The sequence below is a fragment of the Drosophila rhopaloa genome, unplaced genomic scaffold, assembly GCF_018152115.1.
Source record: "Drosophila rhopaloa isolate 14029-0021.01 unplaced genomic scaffold, ASM1815211v1 contig_115, whole genome shotgun sequence".
NCBI classification, from domain to species: Eukaryota; Metazoa; Arthropoda; class Insecta; order Diptera; family Drosophilidae; genus Drosophila; species Drosophila rhopaloa.
The window spans coordinates 2,354,183-2,378,817 of record NW_025334990.1 but is presented as its reverse complement, the minus strand read 5'-3'; the positions used below and the strand labels follow the sequence as shown (position 1 = coordinate 2,378,817).

Sequence of the window (24,635 nt, the reverse complement as noted above, 5' to 3'; positions counted from 1 at the left end):
TTTTCCACATTTCCTTGCCTGCCATTCTGGTTCTATTTTTGTGGGATATAAGTTGTTTTTGATTTCACTTTTACACGATTATTTTAACAGAGCAAAATGAAGCAAAAAAAAAGCAATTATCTTTTTCCTTTTAAACGCAGATATTATTCTAATTTAATTTGGCGGTTGCCTATATATAGTACATGGGGCCCAAACCCAACTGATCTTGGCCAACTAAAGGCATGGTAAAACTTTAAACACAAAGGCGCTTATAACTGCTGGGCGGGAACTGCAGGTAATCCCATGGAGCAACTTGAAAGCGATTCCGGGTCAGAGGGTACTTCTTAGGCGGTCATCTCTGTGGTCGACGCCGGTTTCAGTAACGCCACTGACGCAGATGTATTGGTGCCTTTTCTTCCTACAGCCGTTGTCAATATTACAGTGCCGACTGCAGATGAGCAACCAATATAAGGTCGTAATTTTATGGCGGCTTATAAGGTTTTAATTTAATGGTGGAACTGGGTGCCTAAAAATAAGGGGCGGCGTATTTAGGAACACGTGCTATTTTTTTTTGTTGCTAAGAATATTAAATACCTTTAACTGGCACCCAAAATCCAAGCAAAATTCAAGACAATTACACGTATAGGTGCTCGATATTATATTTCACTGAGCTCAATATTATTTACTGAAACACTGTACTTATTGACAATGAAATAAATTTGAATGAATTTTTACTTCGCGCTGTTGGTCTTTCTAGTTAGGCAGCCACGAGGTAAAAGAACGACCAAAGAGGAATCTGATCAGAGCTAAGTGGAAAATTTTTTTTTTTTAAAAGCTCGTAGGCGTGGGTAATGGAAATAACTATTGGAAGTATGGTATAAATCAGATGATAATGATCTGGGCTTACTTTATTTTGAGCGTTACAAAAAAGCTTATCCTGAAACAGGGTATACTTTTAGGATAGGCCAAGCGCATTACAATTCCCCCCCACTTAAATCACGGTTGGGGTGCATGCAACACGAACGAGATTCGCGCTTGGTATTAGGATCATTGTTTGATGTCCTTTGCGTGAAATTTTCCTACAATGCGTCCTTGAAGGTCTTCCAACTCATAATAATAGTTCCCAAACTTTTTCCGAACTCTTGCTTTGACAAAACTTGGAGCTAATTTTGCGCTAAATCCTTTTGCAAAGTTGCTTTGTTGAAAGTTGCGCCTATAGACCTCTTGGCCAACACGAAACGACACTTCCCTCGTACGCAACTTGTAGGCCTTTTCGTTCCGGGCGTGCTGAGATTGCATAGCTTCTTTAGCTATCAAACGAATCTTCTCTGTTAAACTGTATGCTGCGATCGTCCAACATATTCAAAGTTCGCAAAAGCTTATAGCTGCTTCCATTTTTGACCATATGTTGGCCAAATGCAAGTCTATAAGGGCTTGTATTTATAGATAGGTGAAAACTAGGAAGTGCACAGCTAATGCTACTCAATTTTTCGTCCCAATTTCGCTGGCTGGGATCAACGTAGGCTTTAATGGCTGAGAGCACTGATCTATTGACTCTTTCCGATGCATTCGCCTGGGGAGAGTAGAACGCTGTATAGCTATGAGAAATGATGTATTTATCTAACAAGGAATTAAATGTTTGCGACTTAAATTGAACTCCGTTGTCAGAAACGATGGTTTCTGGAGTTCCAAAACAGTGAAATAAGTCTTCTTCCAAATAGCTTCTAATAGACTCAGCAGTAAATTTACGCACAGCCTTTAAAAAGGGAAATTTAGACAGTTGATCTAGTACTACAAATATGCCTATATTCCCAGACTTACTACGTGGATAGGGTCCCAAAAAATCAACAAACAATTTTTGAAAGAAACGCTGAGGATGACCTGTGTGCCCCATAGGTGGTTTCATGGTCTGATTGGGATGCTTAGTGGCACGGCAGGTGTCACATGAATTGATATAGTCTTTAACATCAGTAACCATGTTAGGCCAGTAGTAATGCCGTCTGAGTAATTCCAGGGTCTTATTTATTCCACCGTGAGAATACAATGGATCATTATGGGCCACTTTCAGGGCAGGTAACACTAGAGATCGTGGCACCCAAAGCTTCCAGCAGTAGTCGTCGGTAACTTTAGTTCCAGCGGCGTGTTCTGCTTTCCGAAAAATGTACTCGTCTTCAATCTTTAGATCTGGCAAAGTATAATGATTCTGTCGTATTTTGTTTTTAAGCTCCTCGTAACCTGCAGACTTAAATTCCTGAGATGCTAAATCGACTATCAGACTGTTTAGAAAAAGGGACGACAGGTCTTCGGTATATGTACGCGACAAAGCATCCGGTACTATATTTTGGATGCCCTTTCGGTGCTGAATGTTGAACTGAAAACTTTGTAACTTTAGGGACCAGCGAGCGAGATCAACTTGAGTCATCAGCCACTTTAGTGATGCATGTTCTGTAATGATTGTGAAGTCCTGACCTTCAATATATGCCCTAAATTTCTTCACTGCTAAAACAGCCGCGTAGCATTCTTTTTCCGTGACGGTATACTGCCTCTGACACTTGTTCAGCTTTTTTGACATAAAAGCGATTGGTAATTCGTCTCCCTTGTTATTAGTCTGCATCAACACCGCTCCAACACCTGTATGGCTGGCATCGCAGTGAATAGAGAATGGCAAATCAAAATTTGGGCTATGTAACACGGGAGCAGAACACATCTGAGCTTTTAAATATTCGAATGCCTTCTGAGCTGCTTCTGTCCATTCAAACTTTCGCTTGGCTTTAAGGGTATCTGACAAGGGAGAAGAAATGGCAGCATAATTCTTAATGAACTTGTGGTACCACCCGGTCATACCAAGAAACCTACGAACCTGTTTTATTGATCGGGGTATCGGAAAATCTTTTACTGCCGCTATTTTGTCGGGATCAGTACAAATTATACCATTTCCAATCACATGCCCTAGATATTTAACCTCCCGTCGGCAAAACTTACTTTTCTCGACATTGATGGTTAGATTTGCACGAGTGAGGTGGGAAGCGACTATGGATAAGACTTCGAGATGGCGTTCAAACAAGTCGGATATGATTAACAAGTCATCCAGATATATAAATACTTCATTACGCAACTGTGCTGGCACTATCTTGTCCATCAAACGCGACATGGTACAGGGGGCATTGGTTAAGCCAAATGGCATAACCACAAACTCATAAAGAGGACGACCAGGAACCGTAAAGGCAGTTTTATCGCGAGAATTTTTATCTAGTGGGATTTGCCAAAAAGCATCTTTCAGATCAAGACTTGTAATGTATTCTGCTTTTGGTAATCTACTTAGAATGCCATCGATTAATGGCATTGGATATGCATCTTTTAAAGTAACCTCGTTTAATTTCCTACTGTCAATGCATAATCTAACCTTTCCCGGTTTTTTCACTAAGACGACAGGTCACGACCATGAGCTATTGGATTCTTGAATCACTCCAAGTGCAATCATTCGATCCAGCTCATCATACATTAGCTTCTCGGTCGCCGGCGACACGGCATAGTGACGCTGTTTGATAGCCTTAGCATCGGCTACGTCGATTACATGAGAGATTAACGAAGTTCTACCTAGTCCTTGTTTAGAAAATGAGGGAAATAAATTGACCGTCTCCTGCAAAAGTTTTTGTTGATTAGGAGTCAGTGATCTCATTGTTTGGTCTTCCAGAGATGATATGTTCAGGCTTTGAGTTATCAGATGTAAAGGAAGCAAATCAAAAACTGTCCAAAAGTCTATACCGAGGTAAAGGTCTCCGGCCAGGGAGGGAACCAAATAAAAGGTAATTGTTTTGGTTTCGCCTCTATATGTTACGCCAGTAGATACCTTACCAATGATATCTTGGCTTTTACCGTCAGCTGTTCTTACTTTTAAGGTCATTGGTTTGTATTTTAGACCATCAAGAAGAACTTCAGATGCAAAACTACCTCCTATGCAACTGACTGAAGCCCCGGTGTCCATTAACCCAACGACTGTTTTATCAAACAGGACTACCTGGGCGTGAGGTCGCACATCGTGAGGCTAGGAGTAACTTTCTTTCTGACTTGTATTTTTTTTTAAAAGCGATTCGACGACATTTTGAACGGTTTTTATGTACTTCTGGTGACGCAAATTGGTAATTAAAAGATAATTCTGGGTAAGAAAGTTCAGTTGGTTGATATATGCGCTCTGCGGGCCCGACTAATCGGTATTGGTCGCTTTGCAGACCATATGTTTGCGTGCACCTTTCTGCGGTGCCCGAGCTTGGCAGTTTTTTGAAGCATTTGAACCACATTTTCTACAATTGGGCTTATATGTGTCTGCCTGGCCGCAGCCATAGCAAAATATCCTACGCTCTGCCACACACTCTTGGTAACGATGCCCCTTTTCAGCGCAATTCCAACAGGACATTTCTAGGGCTGAAAGGTCAATGTCCTCAACAGCCTCGGATTCCTCGTCAGAGGGAACTTCGGATCCTGGTTGTAAAATGGCATTAACCTGTCTTCGAGGCATAGCTCGTGGTACAACTGTAGTAGGTTTGGACTTTAAAACAGTTTGCACAAAGATTTCTCTAGTTCTAACTAAATGTCGTAAAGATTTAACACTTAAAGCTGGTTCATATAGAATTTCATGCTGAATATCAGTTAAAAGATTTGCTCGCAGTGTTTCAACTAAGGCTGACTCGCTCATCGGCTCTGAAAGTCTATCGGCTAGAGCGGCAATGGCCCTATAAAAGTCATCAAATGATTCATTTGGCCGCTGTTTTCTGAGTTCCATTTCAGTTCGGATATTCCTATCTGTTCTGTCGTCCTTAAACTGTCCGCACAGTGCTTGAATCAAATCTTCCCATCTTACGTCAGGTACACTTTTATGGTAGCGCCAAAACCACTCACTGGCAATACCCTCAAAAAGGTTACTAGCGTATTGGGCAGTTATATCCAAATTCCCGCCTAAGGTTTGCTTCGTTAAGGCTTCGACGCGATAAATAAAATCTTCTATAGACATTCCTGACTTCCCATTAAATCTCAGCTTCCAATTAGCCATTATCTGACTAACGCGATCCGGACGAATATCTGAAGCTGCTGTATTAACCCTTAGATATTGATTAGGTCCATGCTCAGGGGTCTGACCGTTGTTAGGCAAAGGAAATTGCTGCAAAGTTGGTTGCTCTGTTTCAACAACAGACGGAATCCTGCCCGCATTTGTGGTCGGATCAGTATTAATTCGAAGACCATTAGAAATAGCTTGCACTAGCTGTTGAGTTTGAGTGGCCATGCTTCCTGCAAGAACACGGGTCTGTTCTACCATAGCTACTCTCAGCGTTTCAGCTATCGACTGCTGAATAGATTCTGCCATAGTGACAACTACAGTGTCGGGTTGTGAATTACCAGAGGCCTGGGATGAGTTTGCATCATCCAAGTTAGGCATATTGAGCTGGTTTAAAGTACTCGCGCGTTGCTTCTGTGACCTGGTCTGTAGAGATTGGGGAACGGAGGGCTTTCGTGGGTTTGAAGTGGTGGACCTTAAATTTTCAGATGAGGCTGATATGCTGTGATTAAGATTTTCGAGACAAATAGGACACTGCTTTTTAGAGCCGGCTCTAATGTTAAAGCACGCCCGGTGAAAATTATGGCCGCAAGTAGTTCCTAGTAGTTGCGCGTGATAAACAATTATTTCTCCACAAACATAACAATGTTTCCCTGTGTCATTTAATTGTGATAAGTTTTCCGAGCTATGCGATCCTATCATTTCTTAATGGAGTAAAGTACCTAACGTGTAAATAAATAATAATAAATGATATCTGTTTTATTTCGTTGAAGAACTAAAAATAACAAAATAAGTTGGGACGTTATGGGAGTCATGCTATCAGCTAGAAAACCGAGTATTTTTTTATTTTTTTTTTTTTTACTTACTCATATTAAGAAAAGATAACTAAGAAAGGGAACAACAATCTCAAAAACGGCAACATGTAAGCCGGGCTCAAAAATATTTGAATTTATGATCTTCCACGGTTATAGTTTGCTAGTTTAAGAAAAAGATTATGTTAGGGTATTTGGGACAAATTGGGACAAAAATGGGTTTATTTACACCGCAGTGTACGTAATTTTAGGGACTGACTGCAGCTCTCTTCTCCACAAGTCCAGTACTCCACATACATTACCTCACAGTGGTAAAATTGCACAAGCTGGTTTTAACTACTAAATGACTACGGCGTTATATCCATTAAAAGTTATAACTTTTCCAGTGGGTCTAAGTCAAAACGCAGCAGCTATAAGAATTTTTTTGGCAAGGCCAGGAAATCTGCAAAGATAACCTGGATCCATAACATATTTCCAATAGCTAGGACAAAAGGGAAAATTGGCGAAATACCAAGGGAATTTCGATCGGTCTAAAGTAGAGGTCTGGTGTTATGATCAATTATTACTACAATTATTATTTTTTTTTCGGGCCAGGCCAGTCTGGCCCCACGTTGGGCGCCATTAAGATTATTGTAGCATGTAACCTGCAACAGAGTTGACGGTTATTGCAACACGAGCTGATGGTGTGTGTATTCAAGGAAAGTTGCACGTGCTGGTTCCGGCTGTATGATCGGTAGAAGGTGGGGTTCTATAGAGTCCTTGTGCTACTTGCTCGCAAATACTTTTAAATCTTAAAAAAAATCACGTGCTAAATTTGACAACGATCGGGGTAAAAATACACAGGTTAACAAGAAAAATCGGGGAAAGGTACCTCTTCTTAATATCCCATGGGAGATGATATTCCAGGGCTTTCCAGTTTATTTATGCTGGGCTGGTGTTATAGCCACAGCAGATGCCCACCCAACCATGATCACCGAACTCCAAAGTTTAAGCTAATTGGTGATCCCATTTAAAACCGGCAAAGCTAACTCATACCCTTCTCACAGCAGAACGCATGACTCCCAAATACGAAAGGCTTAGAAGTTCATTTCTAATTTATGAGCAAAATATTTAACCATTTTAATTTAATTTATAAACTCCTAGTGCCCAAAACATATGAAAGGGATCTTTATAAAAGCTGCGTAGGAAAATGTTATTTAATAATATTTAAAAATATAATATGATATAATAGATAGTAGATGTAGATTGATATATAATAGCTTTTGTGTTTAATTATGTTATTATATAAACTCCATTTTAATTTCAGTGTTTGTCTTGCTTGTGTTATAAATTCACAGTACGAATTAAATAGTTAATAAACAACAAAAATAAATTTAAATGAAATCAATTCAAAATATATCTCCAAATAATAATTTAAATTTAATGTATGCAAAATAAATTTTAATTGCAATTTAGTATGTTCATGTAAACTGAATCATTTAATGTTTTTGTAATTTTGTTATTTTTAATTTTTTTTTTTTTTTATTTATTTATTTTTTTTTTTGGTGGTACTTGTTTAAGAAATTATCAAAATAGTTAAATTTATTTATTTCTATATTTTTATAAATGTTGAAATTTTAGTTAACATAATTTTTCCCAGTGTAGTCGTAGTAATGTGAGCGGTTTGTATTTGGACTGATCGAAGACTGTAAAACTATGTGAGCGCTTGCAGTTAGGAATGCTGTTTACGTTTTCTATTAAAATTCATTTTATTACATTTTATTTTGATTTCTCACTGTTTCCTTTCTGCAAGCAAATACACATTTCAAAGTCCGATTTATTTACACTCACATCACGAAACACTTCTTTAAATTCACCAAATAACTAAGTAATAGAAAAAAATATAAAATAATTAGTATTAAGTTCACTTACACTTTCTTTCTTCTCCACGTCCAAAAGATCTTTTGCCGGTGGGTGTGTACTCTGTTGGTGTAAATGTTTTGATGTATTTTTAGAATTTGGTGATAAGGAATTTAAAGGGTTTTATTTCATGTTGTTACTTTAATTTTTCCACATTTCCTTGCCTGCAATTCTGGTTCTATTTTTGTGGGATATAAGTTGTTTTTGATTTCACTTTTACCTGATTATTTTAACAGAGCAAAATGAAGCAAAAAAAAAGCAATGATCTTTTTCCTTTTAAACGCAGATATTATTCTAATTTAATTTGGCGGTTGCCTATATATAGTACATGGGGCCCAAACCCAACTGATCTTGGCCAACTAAAGGCATGGTAAAACTTTAAACACAAAGGCACTTATAACTGCTGGGCGGGAACTGCAGGTAATCCCATGGAGCAACTTGAAAGCGATTCCGGGTCAGAGGGTACTTCTTAGGCGGTCATCTCTGTGGTCGACGCCGGTTTCAGTAACGCCACTGACGCAGATGTATTGGTGCCTTTTCTTCCTACAGCCGTTGTCAATATTACAGTGCCGACTGCAGATGAGCAACCAATATAAGGTCGTAATTTTATGGCGGCTTATAAGGTTTTAATTTAATGGTGGAACTGGGTGCCTAAAAATAAGGGGCGGCGTATTTAGGAACACGTGCTATTTTTTTTTGTTGCTAAGAATATTAAATACCTTTAACTGGCACCCAAAATCCAAGCAAAATTCAAGACAATTACACGTATAGGTGCTCGATATTATATTTCACTGAGCTCAATATTATTTACTGAAACACTGTACTTATTGACAATGAAATAAATTTGAATGAATTTTTACTTCGCGCTGTTGGTCTTTCTAGTTAGGCAGCCACGAGGTAAAAGAACGACCAAAGAGGAATCTGATCAGAGCTAAGTGGAAAATTTTTTTTTTTAAAAGCTCGTAGGCGTGGGTAATGGAAATAACTATTGGAAGTATGGTATAAATCAGATGATAATGATCTGGGCTTACTTTATTTTGAGCGTTACAAAAAAGCTTATCCTGAAACAGGGTATACTTTTAGGATAGGCCAAGCGCATTACAATGAGCATAAAATGTATTTGCAAATTAAATAGAACAAATTTACCATTCGATTTTCCCTAAGCGAAGCTGAACAGTAATTAAACTAATTAAATTGTCAAAGGCATTGTGACCAATGGGAGTTGGTATCGATGCACCACAGCCTGAAATAATAATGCACACTGAGATATTGCGCATACGCAGCGTTGACCCAAGGCCAGTGCACATTGGGAACGTTGTTACGGAGTTCAGAGCTTATAGGCTTACAGTGATGTCTGGGACACTAATACCGAATGCAATCTAATCAATTAACTGACTGCCAGTCCCTTTTGGGCTCACCACATCGATTGCCTCGGCTCATTAATTTCCAGAGCATCCATTCATCAATATTGTGCTGAAGTTAACATTACAAATTCCCTCAGCTGGAACTCCCACAGCGCCATTCTCACTGTGGATGTCAATTAAAATTGTGGCAAGCTCAAGTGTCACTCAAACCACGCGCCAGTGTTTTGTCGCCGCCCCCAAAAAAAGGGCGTGTGCAGCAGCAGGAGGCAGATGTTGCAGCAACAACAGCAACAGCAACTGCTGCAATAGCAATAGCAACATCAACATCAACGGCGGCAGCAGCAACATCAAGTGGCATTCGCATGAATGTGCATATGTAATTGCGGCCTGGCAGGAGGTCTCGCTGTCTCTTTTTCGCTCCCCTTCCCTCCCGCTCGCACTCCTTCTGTTTGCCATTCATCAATAATTCAAGCATTTTCACACTCGAAGCGGCGGTTTGCGGTCACCATGCGGGGTCAGAGTGCAACTGACATGTCCAACGATGATTGCGGTTTGAGGTGTTCGATTCGGCGATGGGTCATCGAAAAAAGTCATTAATACAAGATAAATATTGACTATTGACTGTCGGCTCATTATGCAGCTATAAAACATTAATAATTGTTTGCTCATTAATTAGGTCTATAGAGTAGAGAATAAAGGGAATATGCTCTGAAAACAGATCTGTGATTTAAGTGGCTTAAAAAAGAAAATTAATAACAACAAAACGTTTTTTAGTTACGGTTTGCTAACAAAAAGTTATTGGTTTAAAATGCAGCGAACGGTAATTGCTTTTTATTCTGTAAATAAAGTAAAACAACAATTTTAATTAAGACAACTGATTTAACGTATCACTTTAACGTATTTTCTGTTAGGCAATTACTATCAGAAATACAAAATTTTTAATTGAAAACATTTGATGAGTACCTAAAACTTTTGAATCGTTGACATCAGTTTGCAGGAAACGGGCAAACTTATTTGAAAAGTAAACATATTAGAGCACGTAAGTACTTCATTGAATCATGTTTTTTATGCTTAGTTTTTATTTAAATCATACAAAATAAAAACAAAAATGTATCCCAGTCCCAAAATAGCTTTAAAACTGATAGACAAGCAGACCCTAAAAATATGTTAAGGCTAATTTTCTTAGTTAGAGGGTTCAATATCATCAATTGTTTCTGGAGTAATTTATTATAACTACTGCTTTTGATTGACCACAGCTTAAAAAAGGTTAACGAAATTTAAAAAAGCTAACAAGATATCGTTTTTAAAAAGTTTATATGGACCATAAACATTAACAGCATTAAACATATTCTGCTTGGATAAAAGTGTAAGCTTTACATTAAATTTGTACGATAAACATGAGCACCATTAAGAGCAGATTGCAGAAAAAATGTCAGTGATTTAATAAAACTGAAATGAGGTACACGTAAATGAATAGCCCTACAGATTTAATGTGAGCCAAGTGCTGTCAGATTACAGAAAAAATGTTAGTTATTTCATAAAACTTTATATTTTCTGCTTAACATAAACATTAAATATAAGTTTCAGAAGGAAAATGCATTAAAGAAAAAACAGGAATTGCATTTCAATTTGTATAGTTATACCCGTTACTCGTAGAGTAAAAGGGTATATTGTATTCGTGCAAAAGTATGTAACAGCTAGAAGGAAGCGTTTCCGACCCTATAAAGTATATATATTCTTGATCAGGGTCACTAGCCGAGTCGATATAGCCATGTCCGTCTGTCCGTCTGTCTGTCCGTCTGTCCGTCTGTCCGTCTGTCCGTCTGTCCGTCTGTCTGTCCGTCTGTCTGTCCGTATGAACGCTGAGATCTCGGAAACTATAAAAGCTAGAAGATTGGCATTTTGCATGCAGATTCTAGGAGTTCCTACGCAGCGCAAGTTTGTTTCAAATTGGTGCCACGCCCTCTTTAACGCCCACAATCGCTTAGATACGATTTTAAAAATTTAAATATTTCGGAAAAGTAAAAATGCAGTTTTATTGTGTTTATCAATACCTATCGAAATGTAGAAGAACTTTTTCAAATCGGACCATTCGTTAAAAAGTTATGCGTGATCAAAGTTTCTATCTCCATCTCCCTCGCACTCCCTTTACCTGAGTAACGGGTATCTGATAGTCGGGGCACCCGACTATAGCGTTCTCTCTTGTTTTACTTGAATTCATGTTTGCACTTTTCGCTTAGAAAATGCGAAATTAAATTGTTCAAATAGTTGGTTCGTGCTCCTGACAAACGGAGAACTTTATCCTGGATTACCGCAGAAATTGGCTTGCCAAAATTTAGAAAATAAACCGAATTGCTTGCATCAATTAGCCGAGCCATTCGAGGGGCCCAAACAAACAGAGCAACTTTTTTCGTTTTTTAACAAAGTTTGTTCTCTTCGCCAACTAAATCATGGCTTGACACTTAACGATTACGGACGTCGAGGTGGAAGGTTGCAGGTGGCCGGATGGATGGACGGACGTGGGGGAAAAGCCCGCCATTGATGGCTGCCATTGTGAAGTGACTTTTTAATGCAATTGAATTGATTGTGGGAAAGTGGAAACCGAACTACTCCCCCGGCAGCTGCCTGATGAAAGGCGATTGAAGCCAACGACAATCGAATGAATGAGGAATCGAATGAATAGGATGAAGGGAAACACGAATGCTCAATGTTGCTGCATTTAACAAGGAAAATTCAGCTGCGAAAAGCTGGGGGAGGATGTGACTCCCCCTCAATCTCGCTGGCTTTTCCATTGCCGGAAAAGTCTTTGTTCGCTCGGTTGCGTGAGACTTTCAATAGGTTGACTGTTTAATCGTGTGGCAGCAGCACGAACTGTCGGGAGTTCCCAAAGTCCCCCCCCACCCCTTCCCCCACTTTCCACTCCCGAATTTCCCGTTCCCCCTTGATCCCTAACCCCGGCATGATGGCGGTGTCAAAAGTTAATGCCAACGCGGCGATTTCCATTTGACCTCGTTACTCGACACGCAACTCGCTTTTGGGCGAAAGGGTGATCAACCGGAGGATGGGCGTATCCGTGGTGGATTTGCAATCTATGGCAGCGACCATTTAGGATATCATTGTTCCTAATACCCTACCATGCTATGTCCACAAATTGGGTAAGGAGTACTTACTAATTACTATTTAGGAATCTAAATATAAAATTACTTAATTATTTAATCATTTCAAATGCACAAATATCACTTGTGAGAAAACGAGCTTGGTTTACTAAGTAGTTCTTAGTATTTGGTAGTTCTTAATGACTTAAATGTATTATATCAACTTGAAATCGATTATTTATTATATTGATTTAAGTTAACATTTTGTTACATTACATTTATTGATTTAAAAAATATTACCGTTTACATTTTATATTTATTTAATTGCAATGTCATAATTTATAACACTTATTATTGAGAACGCATACCCATGTATTTTATTAGACCAAGTACATTTTTTTTAAAGTCTAATAAAATATTACCTTTTTAAAAGCCTTTCAAGAGTATTCATCATTCGTAGCAGCGTTTTTAACAAGGAGACACATTTACGTTCTTTAATTGTATTGTTTGAGTTGCAAAATGTTATTTGCACTTTTTATGACACCTCCGACAATTGATGGGAAGTTGGAGAATATACATACACATGCTTATATCTGCGGGGGTGTGCGCTTAGAATGACAAGAAACTTTGGAGGTCGAATGGGGTCAACGGGTGGGTGCGGATTGGAGGTAATATGCATCCATGCTTGGAGTCGAAATCTCCGCATTTTCCCTTTCCCTCCCTCAAAAAGCCAGCATTACCAGAGCCGCCGCCAAATCCAACCACCTCTGCAACTGGCATTTGCATAAATTTCGCTCTACAAAAAGCATTTAAGCATTTGTTTTGGGAAGGGGAAACTGGGATGTTGAATCCTGAAATGACATATGATGTCGACACATGACACGCTGCCGTGCATATATACATTTAAACATATACTTTTGCGTGTGTGTAAGCGTTTCAAGTCAGCGAGCAAAGCAAAACCAAAGTAAAAGCGAACGTAACGTATACGCACCGTTGCACAAGGCAAAAAAAAAGCGCTGACTCTGACGGGGTACAAAAAAAATAAACATTGAAAAACCCGCAAGACAAATCCCCGCGATCTGCAATTTGTAATTCAAATTGCCAGCCGAACGAAGCGGGCTTATGGACTTTGTTCGGCTGTTCTAATTACGGAAATACAATGGGAAAATCACCCCAAACGATGTTATGGCTTTCTGATTCTATTGGGCGGACGGACGGACGGACGGACGGCAGGTCATCATCAGGAGGGGAATTTTCGAAATTGCCATTTGCCATATTACCTGATGGTTCATTCCGAATTATTTGCATTCGCCCGACGCCTGCCATCAAACTGAAATTTATCTCGTTAGCTACCTCGGTAGCTGGCAGCTGTCACCGAATCTGAGTCCTTTGGGAACACTTTTAAATGGGGGGGAGGAGGGGGGGAGGTTGGCAGGATGGCAAAACCTGCAGCTTCCGCCTTCTTCAAGGTGCTGTGGCAGCACTTGGCGACAATTTCCCAAGCAAACTCAAAATTATGAACCGGAGGAGGAGCACCCAGACTTTCGGCAATCGATACGATGATGAGCATGATGATGCCACCTACTGCCAGATGCTCCGTTTAATGAAATCAATTAAATTATTTATTTTTGCCTTTTTATTCGCCTGCTCATTTGCATATTTATTAAAATGTCGCGCAGTACATATTTTGGGGTAGGAAATTCAGTGTTTGAAAATTGTTGGCTTTAAAGTTTTTTATTTTCCTGACCCCTGTGCAAGGGATCAACAAATTTATTGATTGCTTCGATATTTAATGTTTATAGTCTTGTATTTTAATATTTACTTTTATCGAAAGTATCTCAAAGTTTATGCCTTTTGGTATGAATATGACTTAAGTACCCAATTCTGTCATTTTTGCTGAACGAGGCTTTTCAATAAAGTCAAACTTTCATTGCACTTTAATTGTTTTTTAAAAGTATCTTATTCATATACTTTCAACACAAATATTATTCATACATGTTTGGAAAGTGGAATTTACAATGGAGTTGCATTCCCGATACACATTCCTATGCGTTGGCCATTACATTTATCGGAAAATATTGTTCTTATAGTTCCCTTACAATGGATTCTTCTGTTTCGCTTTTGATTAACTTTCGAATCAATTTCCTTGTGAATGCAATTTGCGGAATGGGTTTTCTTTCATCGTTTTCCCCTGGCCACTACTACTCAGTTGTATGAATTCGAAGGCAGTGCCCGGAAACTCCCCTTCCCGCACTTTCTCCCCCGACATTCGCCATTATCCGGGTCCATTGTGGTGCATTTTTTATGAGTTATGTTTGCCCTTTCAACAAGTGAGAGAGCAGGAAACGATGGAAATTTTACGAGGCATTCCTGTAAGCGATTTTGCGACTTATTTTTTAATGAAGCTAAAACAGCAATTATAACAATACAAAGGTACACAAAGCTGACACACGACTGCACACAGGTGGGCGGGCGATGGACAGGTGGGCAGGGCCATATTTTATGTATTTCCTTTGTTGGGCTCACCTTTCGGCGAAGGCTTTTGTGGGCTTCGTCAGCCAAATTGCTTCTGCTCCGTTTTCCCTTCGCATTTTTCTCCGTTTTCCAGGTGACAAGTTGCCTGTCTCCGAGCTGTTGCTTAGTAGCTGGCAATCCTGCCGCAACTCAGCCCCAACTCCCTGTCGTCCTGTCTGTGTAATATATATTGCCGAAATTAAATTTTAATTATTCATGTATGTGTTGGTAAAGTTTAATTAAATGTTTTTATTTGCCTGCCCTGCTGGGTGTTGGATGCTGGGTGCTGGATGGCCCCACCACCCAGGGAGAAGCTGAAACCGGGGCTTATTGTGTTCGCAACAACGCGACTTTCGCGCCAAGGATTATGCCAGCATGCGCATAATAATTACATGAAAATATTTATTCACCTACACAGTCTATTTGCGTGCGGGAGTTTAAATCTAGACAGAGTCAACATTCTCTTTGCGTGGCTGAAAAAAACGATTAATTGGCTAAAACAAACAAATTGAATTCAGCTATCAAAGAGAAAACTGTGCATGAGTTTAAATTTATTGAAATTGAATTTTAAATCAAGTCTTTTATCTCTTCAATTAATTATGTTTTAAGTTTATAAATATCAGAAATGCATTGCAGGGAAGAAGAGAAGGAGGCAAAATTAATTAACAGCACACGAACAGGGAGTTTGTTTATAAACCAAGTCACTTTCACGGAAAGCCAAGAATTGGTTTTTGGTATAAACTGAAATTATAGTGTTTATATTTAAGGAAAGATAATCGAATTTTGATTTATATTTAATTAATTAATAAAACAATATATATTAATTATTTTTGGCTTAAAGCTTGCCGAAGTTTTAAGATTCTGATTTAAGGAAACTCTTAACTTACTATTCGTTGTTCGATCATTTCAACTTAATTAAAATCAAACATATTTTAATTATTAAACTTTTGCTTATTCTTGCCAACACATAAGCCAACATTTTGAAGTTTCCTGTTTTATTGAAACATAATGGAAATCAAATTAAATAAAATGGAAAATGGAAAATAATGAAATAAAACCGAATTTTACTTATAAGCTAATAAAAGCAAAAATAGTCTTGATACCTAAGCACTAGTATTAAATCAAATAAATAAATATTTATCGATATAAATAAGTTTGGTTTCGTTTTGTGTTCACAAAAATAGATAAAATGGTATTTGATTCGTCGAATTGTGAAATACGATTTAATTTAATTTCACAAAACTTCTTTCTCAATCATTGTTCTTTGTATTTGCAAATGAACTTCCGCCGCAGGCCCAACTGAAATAGGGAATGTAGTGAGCCCTCCTGCGTTTGCCCAGCCAAGTGGCACTTAACTATTGGGAAGCCCCTTTGGCTGGATTATCCAAGGACAATTAACAAAGCGTTCGTTTGTTCATTTGTCACGCTCTGGCAATCCTCAAAGAGCTCCTCCTGTCACCTGCAAATTTGGCTCCCAGCGAATTGTCCAGCTGCGGTGCTCTGTGCCCGAGATTGCATCGCCTTCTGGATGGGACAATTAACTTAACTATTCCACAATGTGCCAGCATGTTGAGGGCACCAGCCCCACCACCCACATTTTGTGCAATTTTCAATTTTCCGCCAGCGCTTTTCTTCGTTGCCCACCATGCATGCAGCGAAGGCATAAAAAATAATTGGATTCAACTAAATTTGCAGCTCGCCACCGTTTTTGCGATAGATCTCAGCCAATGGACCCGCAGATGGGTGGAAAATGAAGAGCAGCTAGCTAGGCATCCATTAAATCTCAATTAGGCCGACCTGAAAAGGGGGCAATGGAAAACGTTGATGTCATTATAATGAATTGGTAGACGAATTTGGCTTTGAACCTTTTCCCAAATAATTTCAACTTATGGAGTTTCCGCTCGACTGGCTAACAGGACGTGGGCGGAATATGGGGGGCGGGAATGGAGCCATAACCAGAACCAAAAAACCAGAACCAAAGCCAAGTTTTTCTAAAATAACACAGTCAGCAGAGAACAACGGAACCTCGGCGAAAGCCCCTTGGAAAAACCACCCGGAAAAGTTTCCCTTTGTGTGTAACTTTTGCATTTGTTTTGTGTGTTTTAATAGAGGCAAACTTGATGGCGGCACTGCCAATTTATTGTGCTCCCTTTTCCGCCCCCCACCTCTGGGAGGTGAGATTTGTGGGGATAAGCCTTTATTTCGGCCATTCGCCTAGGCCCGGCTTTCTGCTCTCATAAATATCAATTTTATTGCTCCTAATTTTGCCAGGATGGAGCCCTGTTAACGTCCATCAAATGGCCACACATTATTCATTGATCGATTCCACCTAATGCACTCTTTTCAGCAGACATATGTGCAGGAGGGCTTGTGCGGGATTTATCTGGCCGGAAAGTGCCCAATTACGTAACTTGTTTTCATTGGTTTTCCATGTTTGCCTCCGAAAACAACTCCATAAATAACAGAGATTTTTAAAAAATAGAAAGGGAAAACTTCGGTGCACTTCGCCCAGGGAGATAGCGAAATGTGTCAGTGATGCTCCACTTAAACTTTCTTTCCTGCGACCTTGCAAAGTGTCACTAAAAGTGCCAAACTAATGCACCCGCTTAGGGCTTAATATCACAAAGACCAAAATAAATCTTAAAGTTTGGGCTTCAAGACTTAATGAATTCCAGAATCTAATTGAATAACGAAAACATTTAACTTTCGATCAAAATATGTTTTCTGCAAACTGATTGAATTGTAATACCTAAACTTTAGCTGTGAAATTACATTTACATTAAAAAGAAAAAACTGCTAACAGAAACAATTTGAATAATCAAAGAGGTTTTCATAATTTATGTTCTTCGTTTGTTGTCATCGTTTTTTAAACTATATATAGGTAAAATAAATTCTTAGAGCTAAAAGTTTAGGTTGAAGACTGGATTATATATTTAAAAAATTCTAACAAGACAAATTTATTTGACAAAACTAGCAAGTTACTTTATATTAATTAGTTGACCTGCTAAGCCTAAGTGGTTTTCATAACTTTCCTTTAATAGCATACTCCTAATGAGAACGAGAACTTTCCCCCATTAAACAAAACCTATTTATTTCATCTAGATCTGCTAACTGAATTAATTATAATAATCAAGAGTCGCGACCAGACCTTCGTCAGCAAAGTTCTTCCCATCACAATCCCACATTCCCTGACAGTTTCGAATTGCCTTCCAAAATTGCTTACCTCACCACCAAATAAGAGACCGAAAAAAGATGTGTTTAGCCAAAATAAGAAATAAGAAACTGAATAACCGAAAGGCTGTGCGTGTGTCTGTGCATATCCATCAAGGCACGACCACAGTGAGAAAAATGTTGCATGCCACTTGGCCATTTAATGGTGCTCAATTCAAACACAACACACAAATTCGAGCAGAGCACACAAAAGGCACGGCTGTATATACGTGAGAAATCAAAAATGTTGAACATTTACAGGGGAACGCAACCTGGATATGGAATTGCTACTGGGGACAGGATGGCGGGATTATCGAGCACGTACGAAAAATCGAATCGCAACGAATGGAAAGGAAAGGAAACGAATCGAGCAACTTCAAATTTAGATTGAAGTGTGCACGCCAAGGCAGGAAAAAATGGCGCATAAGGAGGGAGAGGGGGGGAGAGTGGGAGAGGGGCCAGAGCTTCACCTTGTTAGCAGCTTGTTTGCTTTTCAATTTCAAAGCTGAAGCCGAAAACGGCAATAAATCCATCCACACAAGTGGCCCAGCAAGGAGGAGCCGGGTGTGAAGTATCCTTGACTGGAGCAGCGAGTGCAAGTGGAGCGGCACAGAGCCTGCATGAATTAAGAGGAGTAGTGGGGGGGGGGGGAGGGGGGCGACTGCGAGTGCCGTGCTGCATTCCATATTTTGCATTCTGTCAGCCCTCGAAAACTCCAGCATCAGCTGGTGCAACTTTAAAGGGGTCCTTTGGCCATTCGGTCCAAAAATCGATGGCCCCACAAAGTAAACGGACTGCAGAACGTCCTCTCCCCCCCCCCCCTGCAGCGTGTTTATTGGCCTGCAGCGGTGTTAACTTTGCCACGTTCCCCAGAGGTTTTCGGCCCGGTTCATACCGCTTTGCTGGGGAGCCACAGCCTCTGGCTAGATGTGCCAGACGAACTATTGTCGGTGCAAATAAATCAACAGCGTTTTTTCGTCTCAATTTATACAGACATCTGTTGTATTGAAACTAATATATCAAAGCCCAAAAAAGTGTGCTACACTTTTTCAACCCAAGATTTTCCCTTATCCATTGTGAAATAAATGCAACTTTATTTCTTATATTTTTGAAAGTTATTTACAAAAATATTCACAATACCATTTTGGTATTTGCCCTTTTAAAATACAATTTTTTGCATGTTTACAAACTCATTAGTCAGCTCACTAGCCCATCAAATAATAGCAATTAATATATAAATAAATGTGTACAGAAGAGTTTATTTGAATTTAAAAATTCATTAGTATATGTACTTAAATAGTAAGTGTTTCTATTAAATTTGTTTTGGTGAAATACAAAGTGGGTATTTATTATTTTATTTTTATGTTTCTGGACTAATGAACCTCCTAAAAGTTAAGCATTTCCAAGCGAATGATTAAGGTATTTCTATCAAATATTTTGTGTAGTCATCTATAGCATTGCCCACTGTACTTTGGCATCGAAACCACTATTCCAAGGAGCCATTTGGTCCTTATTGATCAACCGATTTGGTATTCATCGATTCGTAAAAGAGCGCTGTTTACACTCTTCCCACAGCAAAGTCAATTTACACTGCCTACATTCAATGACTTGAGCCGGGGAAAGGTAATAATTTTGTTGATTCAGGAACAAAGCGAGAAAAGAGGCAGTTCATTTGCATAGACTTCATGGATAGTATAAAAAAGCACTTCCAGTACGTGGAGTTCATCAATTTGGCCAGCGGATCGCAGCAGATAGCTCGGAAATATATATGCTTGAGAATACTTCTGCGCCTCGGGTTGATGAAGTCGCGCGATAAATATTGCAGGTGCAATTTGTATGCCGGGCAACGTGACTCGATGGTCCAGGATGTGCCAGGATGGAGCGGGATGGAAGAAGGGTCCATCCAGTCGGACCAGACACAAAATAATGCAATGCAAATTTCATGTAATCATATGCAAAGTCACCCGGGCGACAGAAGGCAGCCGAAGAACTTTACGTTCTCGGCAGGCATGTCAAGGGTTTATTACGAGGTCACTGGGATGTGAAGTGAGAGCCGGCCCAGAAAATGGGGCGGGTGATGTTGATAAAGCCGGAGTTGGCACGTAATTTGCATGCCAGATACTGTAATGTATTTATGCGAGCATAAATATTCATCCGCCCAGTCAGCCAGTGTAATCAAATTAGAGCAAAAACCGCAGGCAGCGCCGAAGGGAACTGCAACTGCAACTGCAGCGGCATACTCATACCCGTGCTCAGAGTGTCGGAGCTGGCTGGATCTTGGCTTAGCCCGGACTCCCCGAAAATTACCAACTGCATCTCATTAAAATACAATTTCTCAACACCCCACCTCCCCCACCACCGAAACTGTAAAGTGGGTCAGGGCCAAGTCATCGTCAACCACGCTGTCACCTCCAACAAGACACTGCTGCCAACACTGAGTTATCTTTTTCGGGGTCGGGGGATTGGATATACTCGGCTCATCTTCACTTAGCTGATTATGAACATTTCATGCTCATTAGGGGACTTAATGAATTGCAATATGCCGAATTTGTGTTTTCAATTAGTGGCCCCGAAATGGGAACGCTAAATTTCGATTAAATAAATGGCGTCAACGCAATTAGGTCGCTGACTGCAGTTAATTGACGTTCAGCTGAGCAAACACCCACCAGTCACCCACTGCAGCTGCAACACCAGGCGAAACAACAAACGCCAGGAACACGAACTGCCAGCCACAAGAGCAGAAAGCCGCAACACAAATCTTTAATGCCGATTTCACCGCAGTTTGCACTTGCACAGTGGCATGAAAGCGTTTGAGCAGTTTGGCTAACAAAACCAATTATCAAATACCATTTCAGAAATGTTACTACTGAAATGAGTATTTAGTGAAAGTTCAACAGTAATTTGGTTATTTCACTGTCTTGTGCATTTTAGTTAAAGCATTTGAATCCCAAACAAATACCTTTGTAACTCAGAACTCTATACAATTATATAACTATTATAAAAATGCAATAAATGTTTAGTTGATTTCATTGATTTTATTATTAATATTTATTAATATATTGCCATTTCAGCTCAATTACATATTTTGTTGGAAATTTGGAAGTGTACAGCTCATATGCGTTTATATAAAACACTGAAACGCAGCACAAGCAAACTAACAATCATATAAAATACATTATAAATCATACAATACGAGCCAAGACCGAAAAAAGCACGCCAAGTTCGATCAAATGTCAAAGTTTTGATCACTGTTTTCTTCGATTACCATGGCGTGGTGCATCAGGAGTTCTTACCATATGGTCGTACGGTCAATAAACAGTATTATCTGGAAGTTATGCGCCGTTTGCGAGAAGCAATACGAAAGAAACGTCCAGAATTGTGGAAAAACAATTCATGGCTTTTGCATCACGATAATGCCCCTGCTCACTCATCTTTGCTTGTGAGAGATTTTTTGGCCAAAAACAACACCACAATAATGCCTCAGCCACCATATTCACCGGATTTGGCCCCATGTGACTTTTTCTTGTTCCCAAAACTGAAGAGACCTATGAAAGGACGGAGATTTGCAACGATTGAAGAGATAAAGACTGCATCGCTGCAAGAGCTCAAGGCTATACCGAAAAGTGCTTATGGGAAGTGCTTTGAGGATTGGAAAAACCGTTGGCATAAGTGTATTGTATCTGAGGGGGATTACTTTGAAGGGGACAACATAAATATTGATAAATAAATTAATAGTTTTTCTTGAAAATACAAAGTCACCTTACTTTTTGAACACACCTCGTATAACGATCCAAATTCTTCGAAAGGTATTTTCATTTTATTTATACTATATAAACAGTATATTGACTTCCTACATATGTCAGAAAATGTAAATATATATTTAGCATAAAAATTATATATATAATAATCATTTCAAAGCTCTTTTAAATGAGGGACAAAATATCTACTTCTTTTTCAACACATTATATATTATAATGCATTTTTTGTTAATATGAACTTTTCAGCTTATTTTTTGTTTTTCATTAACTTTTGTATCGAGTCTAGAACCAATGTACAGCCATCCACACAGTTGAAATAATGCACCTGACTATGTAATAATAAAAATCCATTCAAGAGCTGCGTCCGTACTTGCCATGTGTGAATCAGACTTCAATTACGATTCGGGCACTCCATTATGCGAAAAGAGAGTGGCTAATGAATTACCCCATACATATAAATATAAGCTGATTAAATATTTGTTGGTCCCTATAATTTTGATGCCATTTCCAATGTTTTGGCGCCACTGTGCCTGGGCGAGCAATTGAAAGGGAGCAAATGAGAGGTGTATAGCAATTGGGCGACGACCGCAAAACTGTATTGAAATTTGCGGTCAATGCAAAACAAATCTGAACTCCATTGCTTGGCTGGGCAAACAGGTTGGGGAGGGAGGAGGGGAGGTTTTGGGCTCGGGGAAATGGGGAAATAGGGAAAGCGGCACGAGAGCACTTCTCGGTGAAAGGCAATTGTGTTTTCAATTGATTTGCTGGGAATTGCATTTGGCACTGCATTGGCAAATAGGTCGCTGTTGGCTCCCCAAGGAGCAGGATAAGGAGGGGGAGGGGGAGGGGGAGGTAAGCGAGGGACCCTCGGCGGCATCCTTGTTAATCAAAGAGTAGCTGAAGTCCCGGCCCAGCACCCGAGGTAAGTGAAAGGCACTTAACAAATGTTGGAGGACAGGACCGAGGCATGCCTAATTTATGGGCAACATGGCATTAAGTTAATTATTTATGCCCGGCCAGACACGAGCCGGGACTTCGTTCCCCGGACAAATCTCGCTGTCCGGACGGAGGGGCCAGAAAATCGGTTGGACAACGGGGACAACGCCCAAGTGTTGTTCTTTAATTTCAAAGTGATAAAAAATTAACACGACAGACAGAGTGGAAACAGTGGGCCAAGGCCCAAGGACGTATACGTTCGCCACAAAGAGAGTGGACCTGCGTGGGAGGATGAGCAATGGTCCTTCTATTCGGCGACTCTGCCATTAGTGCGTCTCCACTTCCGCCACTCAGGAACTTCCCTTGCCCATCCCCATCCCCGACCACTTCCACTTCCACTTCCACTTCCCCTTTGCCACCGCAGTATCACTTGAGGTGTGAATGGAGGGCCATCCCCGGGGGTTGGACAGAAACGGATCCGGATTCAGGAGGTCTGGGTCTGCGGACACGAAGCTGCTGGCGGTCGTGCTTGAGCTGTCAGCGAAATGATTTATTTTTGTTATTAAATTTTGGCTCGGCATTTGAATGCGGACTCTAACATGCTGATTGCCATTATTTGACGACAGAATGAAGCCGTTGGGAAAAGTGGCTGGCAGGCCCCCTGGTTGGGGCCATAAATTGAAACATATGGAACATTTCAACAGTCCAATTGGCAAATGGAAAATGGAAAATTTTCAAGAAATTTTCACAATAATGACGGGCTCTTTAAACTGAATGGATGTGTTTGAGAGGCGGACTCTCCGATATCCGTATATCAATCAATTCCTTATCCACATCTGTCGGCTGTCTGAGGAAATTTTTTGCGATGCCTACAGATGTCATCTATCATTTGGCCGGACACAACGAAAGACAACTGGCGCTGGCCTCTGAGCCTTGTTTATTTACTCGAAAAAATATTTCATGTTTTTTTTTGTTCGGCTTCTTTTTTGATTGTTTATCATGGCCCATTCACCTGGTTCGCTTTAAACGGGCCACCGTGTGGTATACTTGATATGTGGCATTTAAGCGATGAAAGCAGCGACGTGGGTGATGATGGAAATGTTTGAAGCGGTGGTTTTGGGAGGGACTTAAAGGGCGCAGTGGTAGCCCAGCTAAGCATTTTAATATGCACACATTTCACACAGTTCTTTGTTTTTTTATCGCTCCCCTGGCACCAGGGCGCATAAAAGACCACAAAGGGTGGGGGCGTGGCACTTCTTGGGGGCATACAGATGAGCTATACGCTCGGATGTGTGTGCTATGCTAATCAGGCAATCCCGAAAGCAAAGAGAACTATTCGTTTACACTAGTGTTTCCATGCTTTTGGACTTTTCGTGGTAAATCGCAATTATTTAACCGCTCTCGACAGCTCGGCAATCCAATTTGTTGAAAGGCAATTGAAATGCAAATCGTAATCAAATAACAAATCATAACTGAAGGCATGTCTAGGTTTTTATACCTATTTTATGGCCCTCGTTCTCCGTGGCCTCTTCACAGCACTTCACACCTGAGCTGCTGCGAGCCAGGTAAAAAAAAAAAAAAAAAACCAACCCACGTTCCCAGGATGCCGTGCCGCAGGGTTAAACGCTACCCGTTATTTGCCTTGGTTGCTGGAGAAACAGCAACTGCGGCAGAAACAACAACGGAACCGAACCGAACCATCCAAAAAGGCACAAGGGACGTATTACCAAAAAACGCAGGACCCAAAGAATCGCGAAGGAAATGGCTCTGCAGCAGACCTTGAAAGCTGGAGAAAATCAAATTGTTTACCGACAGGCAGGCAAGGCTTAAATACATAACTTTGCCCAAACACAAGCTCTGGAGGTTCTTTAAACACCGGAAAAAAGAAATAAAGATAACTTAACCGAAGGTTAGTTTTAAATTTGCACTATGTCTTGGAAACGAACTGTTTTAATGCATAGTTAAAGATCAAATTCAGAAACATTTTTAGCATTACGATCCATAATCGATCCATAATT

General features: G+C 39.9%; 1 protein-coding gene across 1 annotated transcript in view; it reads right to left on the bottom strand.

Moving 5' to 3' along the window:
- Nucleotides 1-3,412: 3,412 nt before the first annotated feature.
- Nucleotides 3,413-24,635, bottom strand: part of LOC108043182 (pickpocket protein 28) — a 30,323-nt gene continuing 9,100 nt past the window's right edge. The window contains 1 exon segment of the mRNA XM_044456541.1: nucleotides 3,413-3,540. Coding sequence (XP_044312476.1) covers nucleotides 3,413-3,540 — 128 coding nt within the window.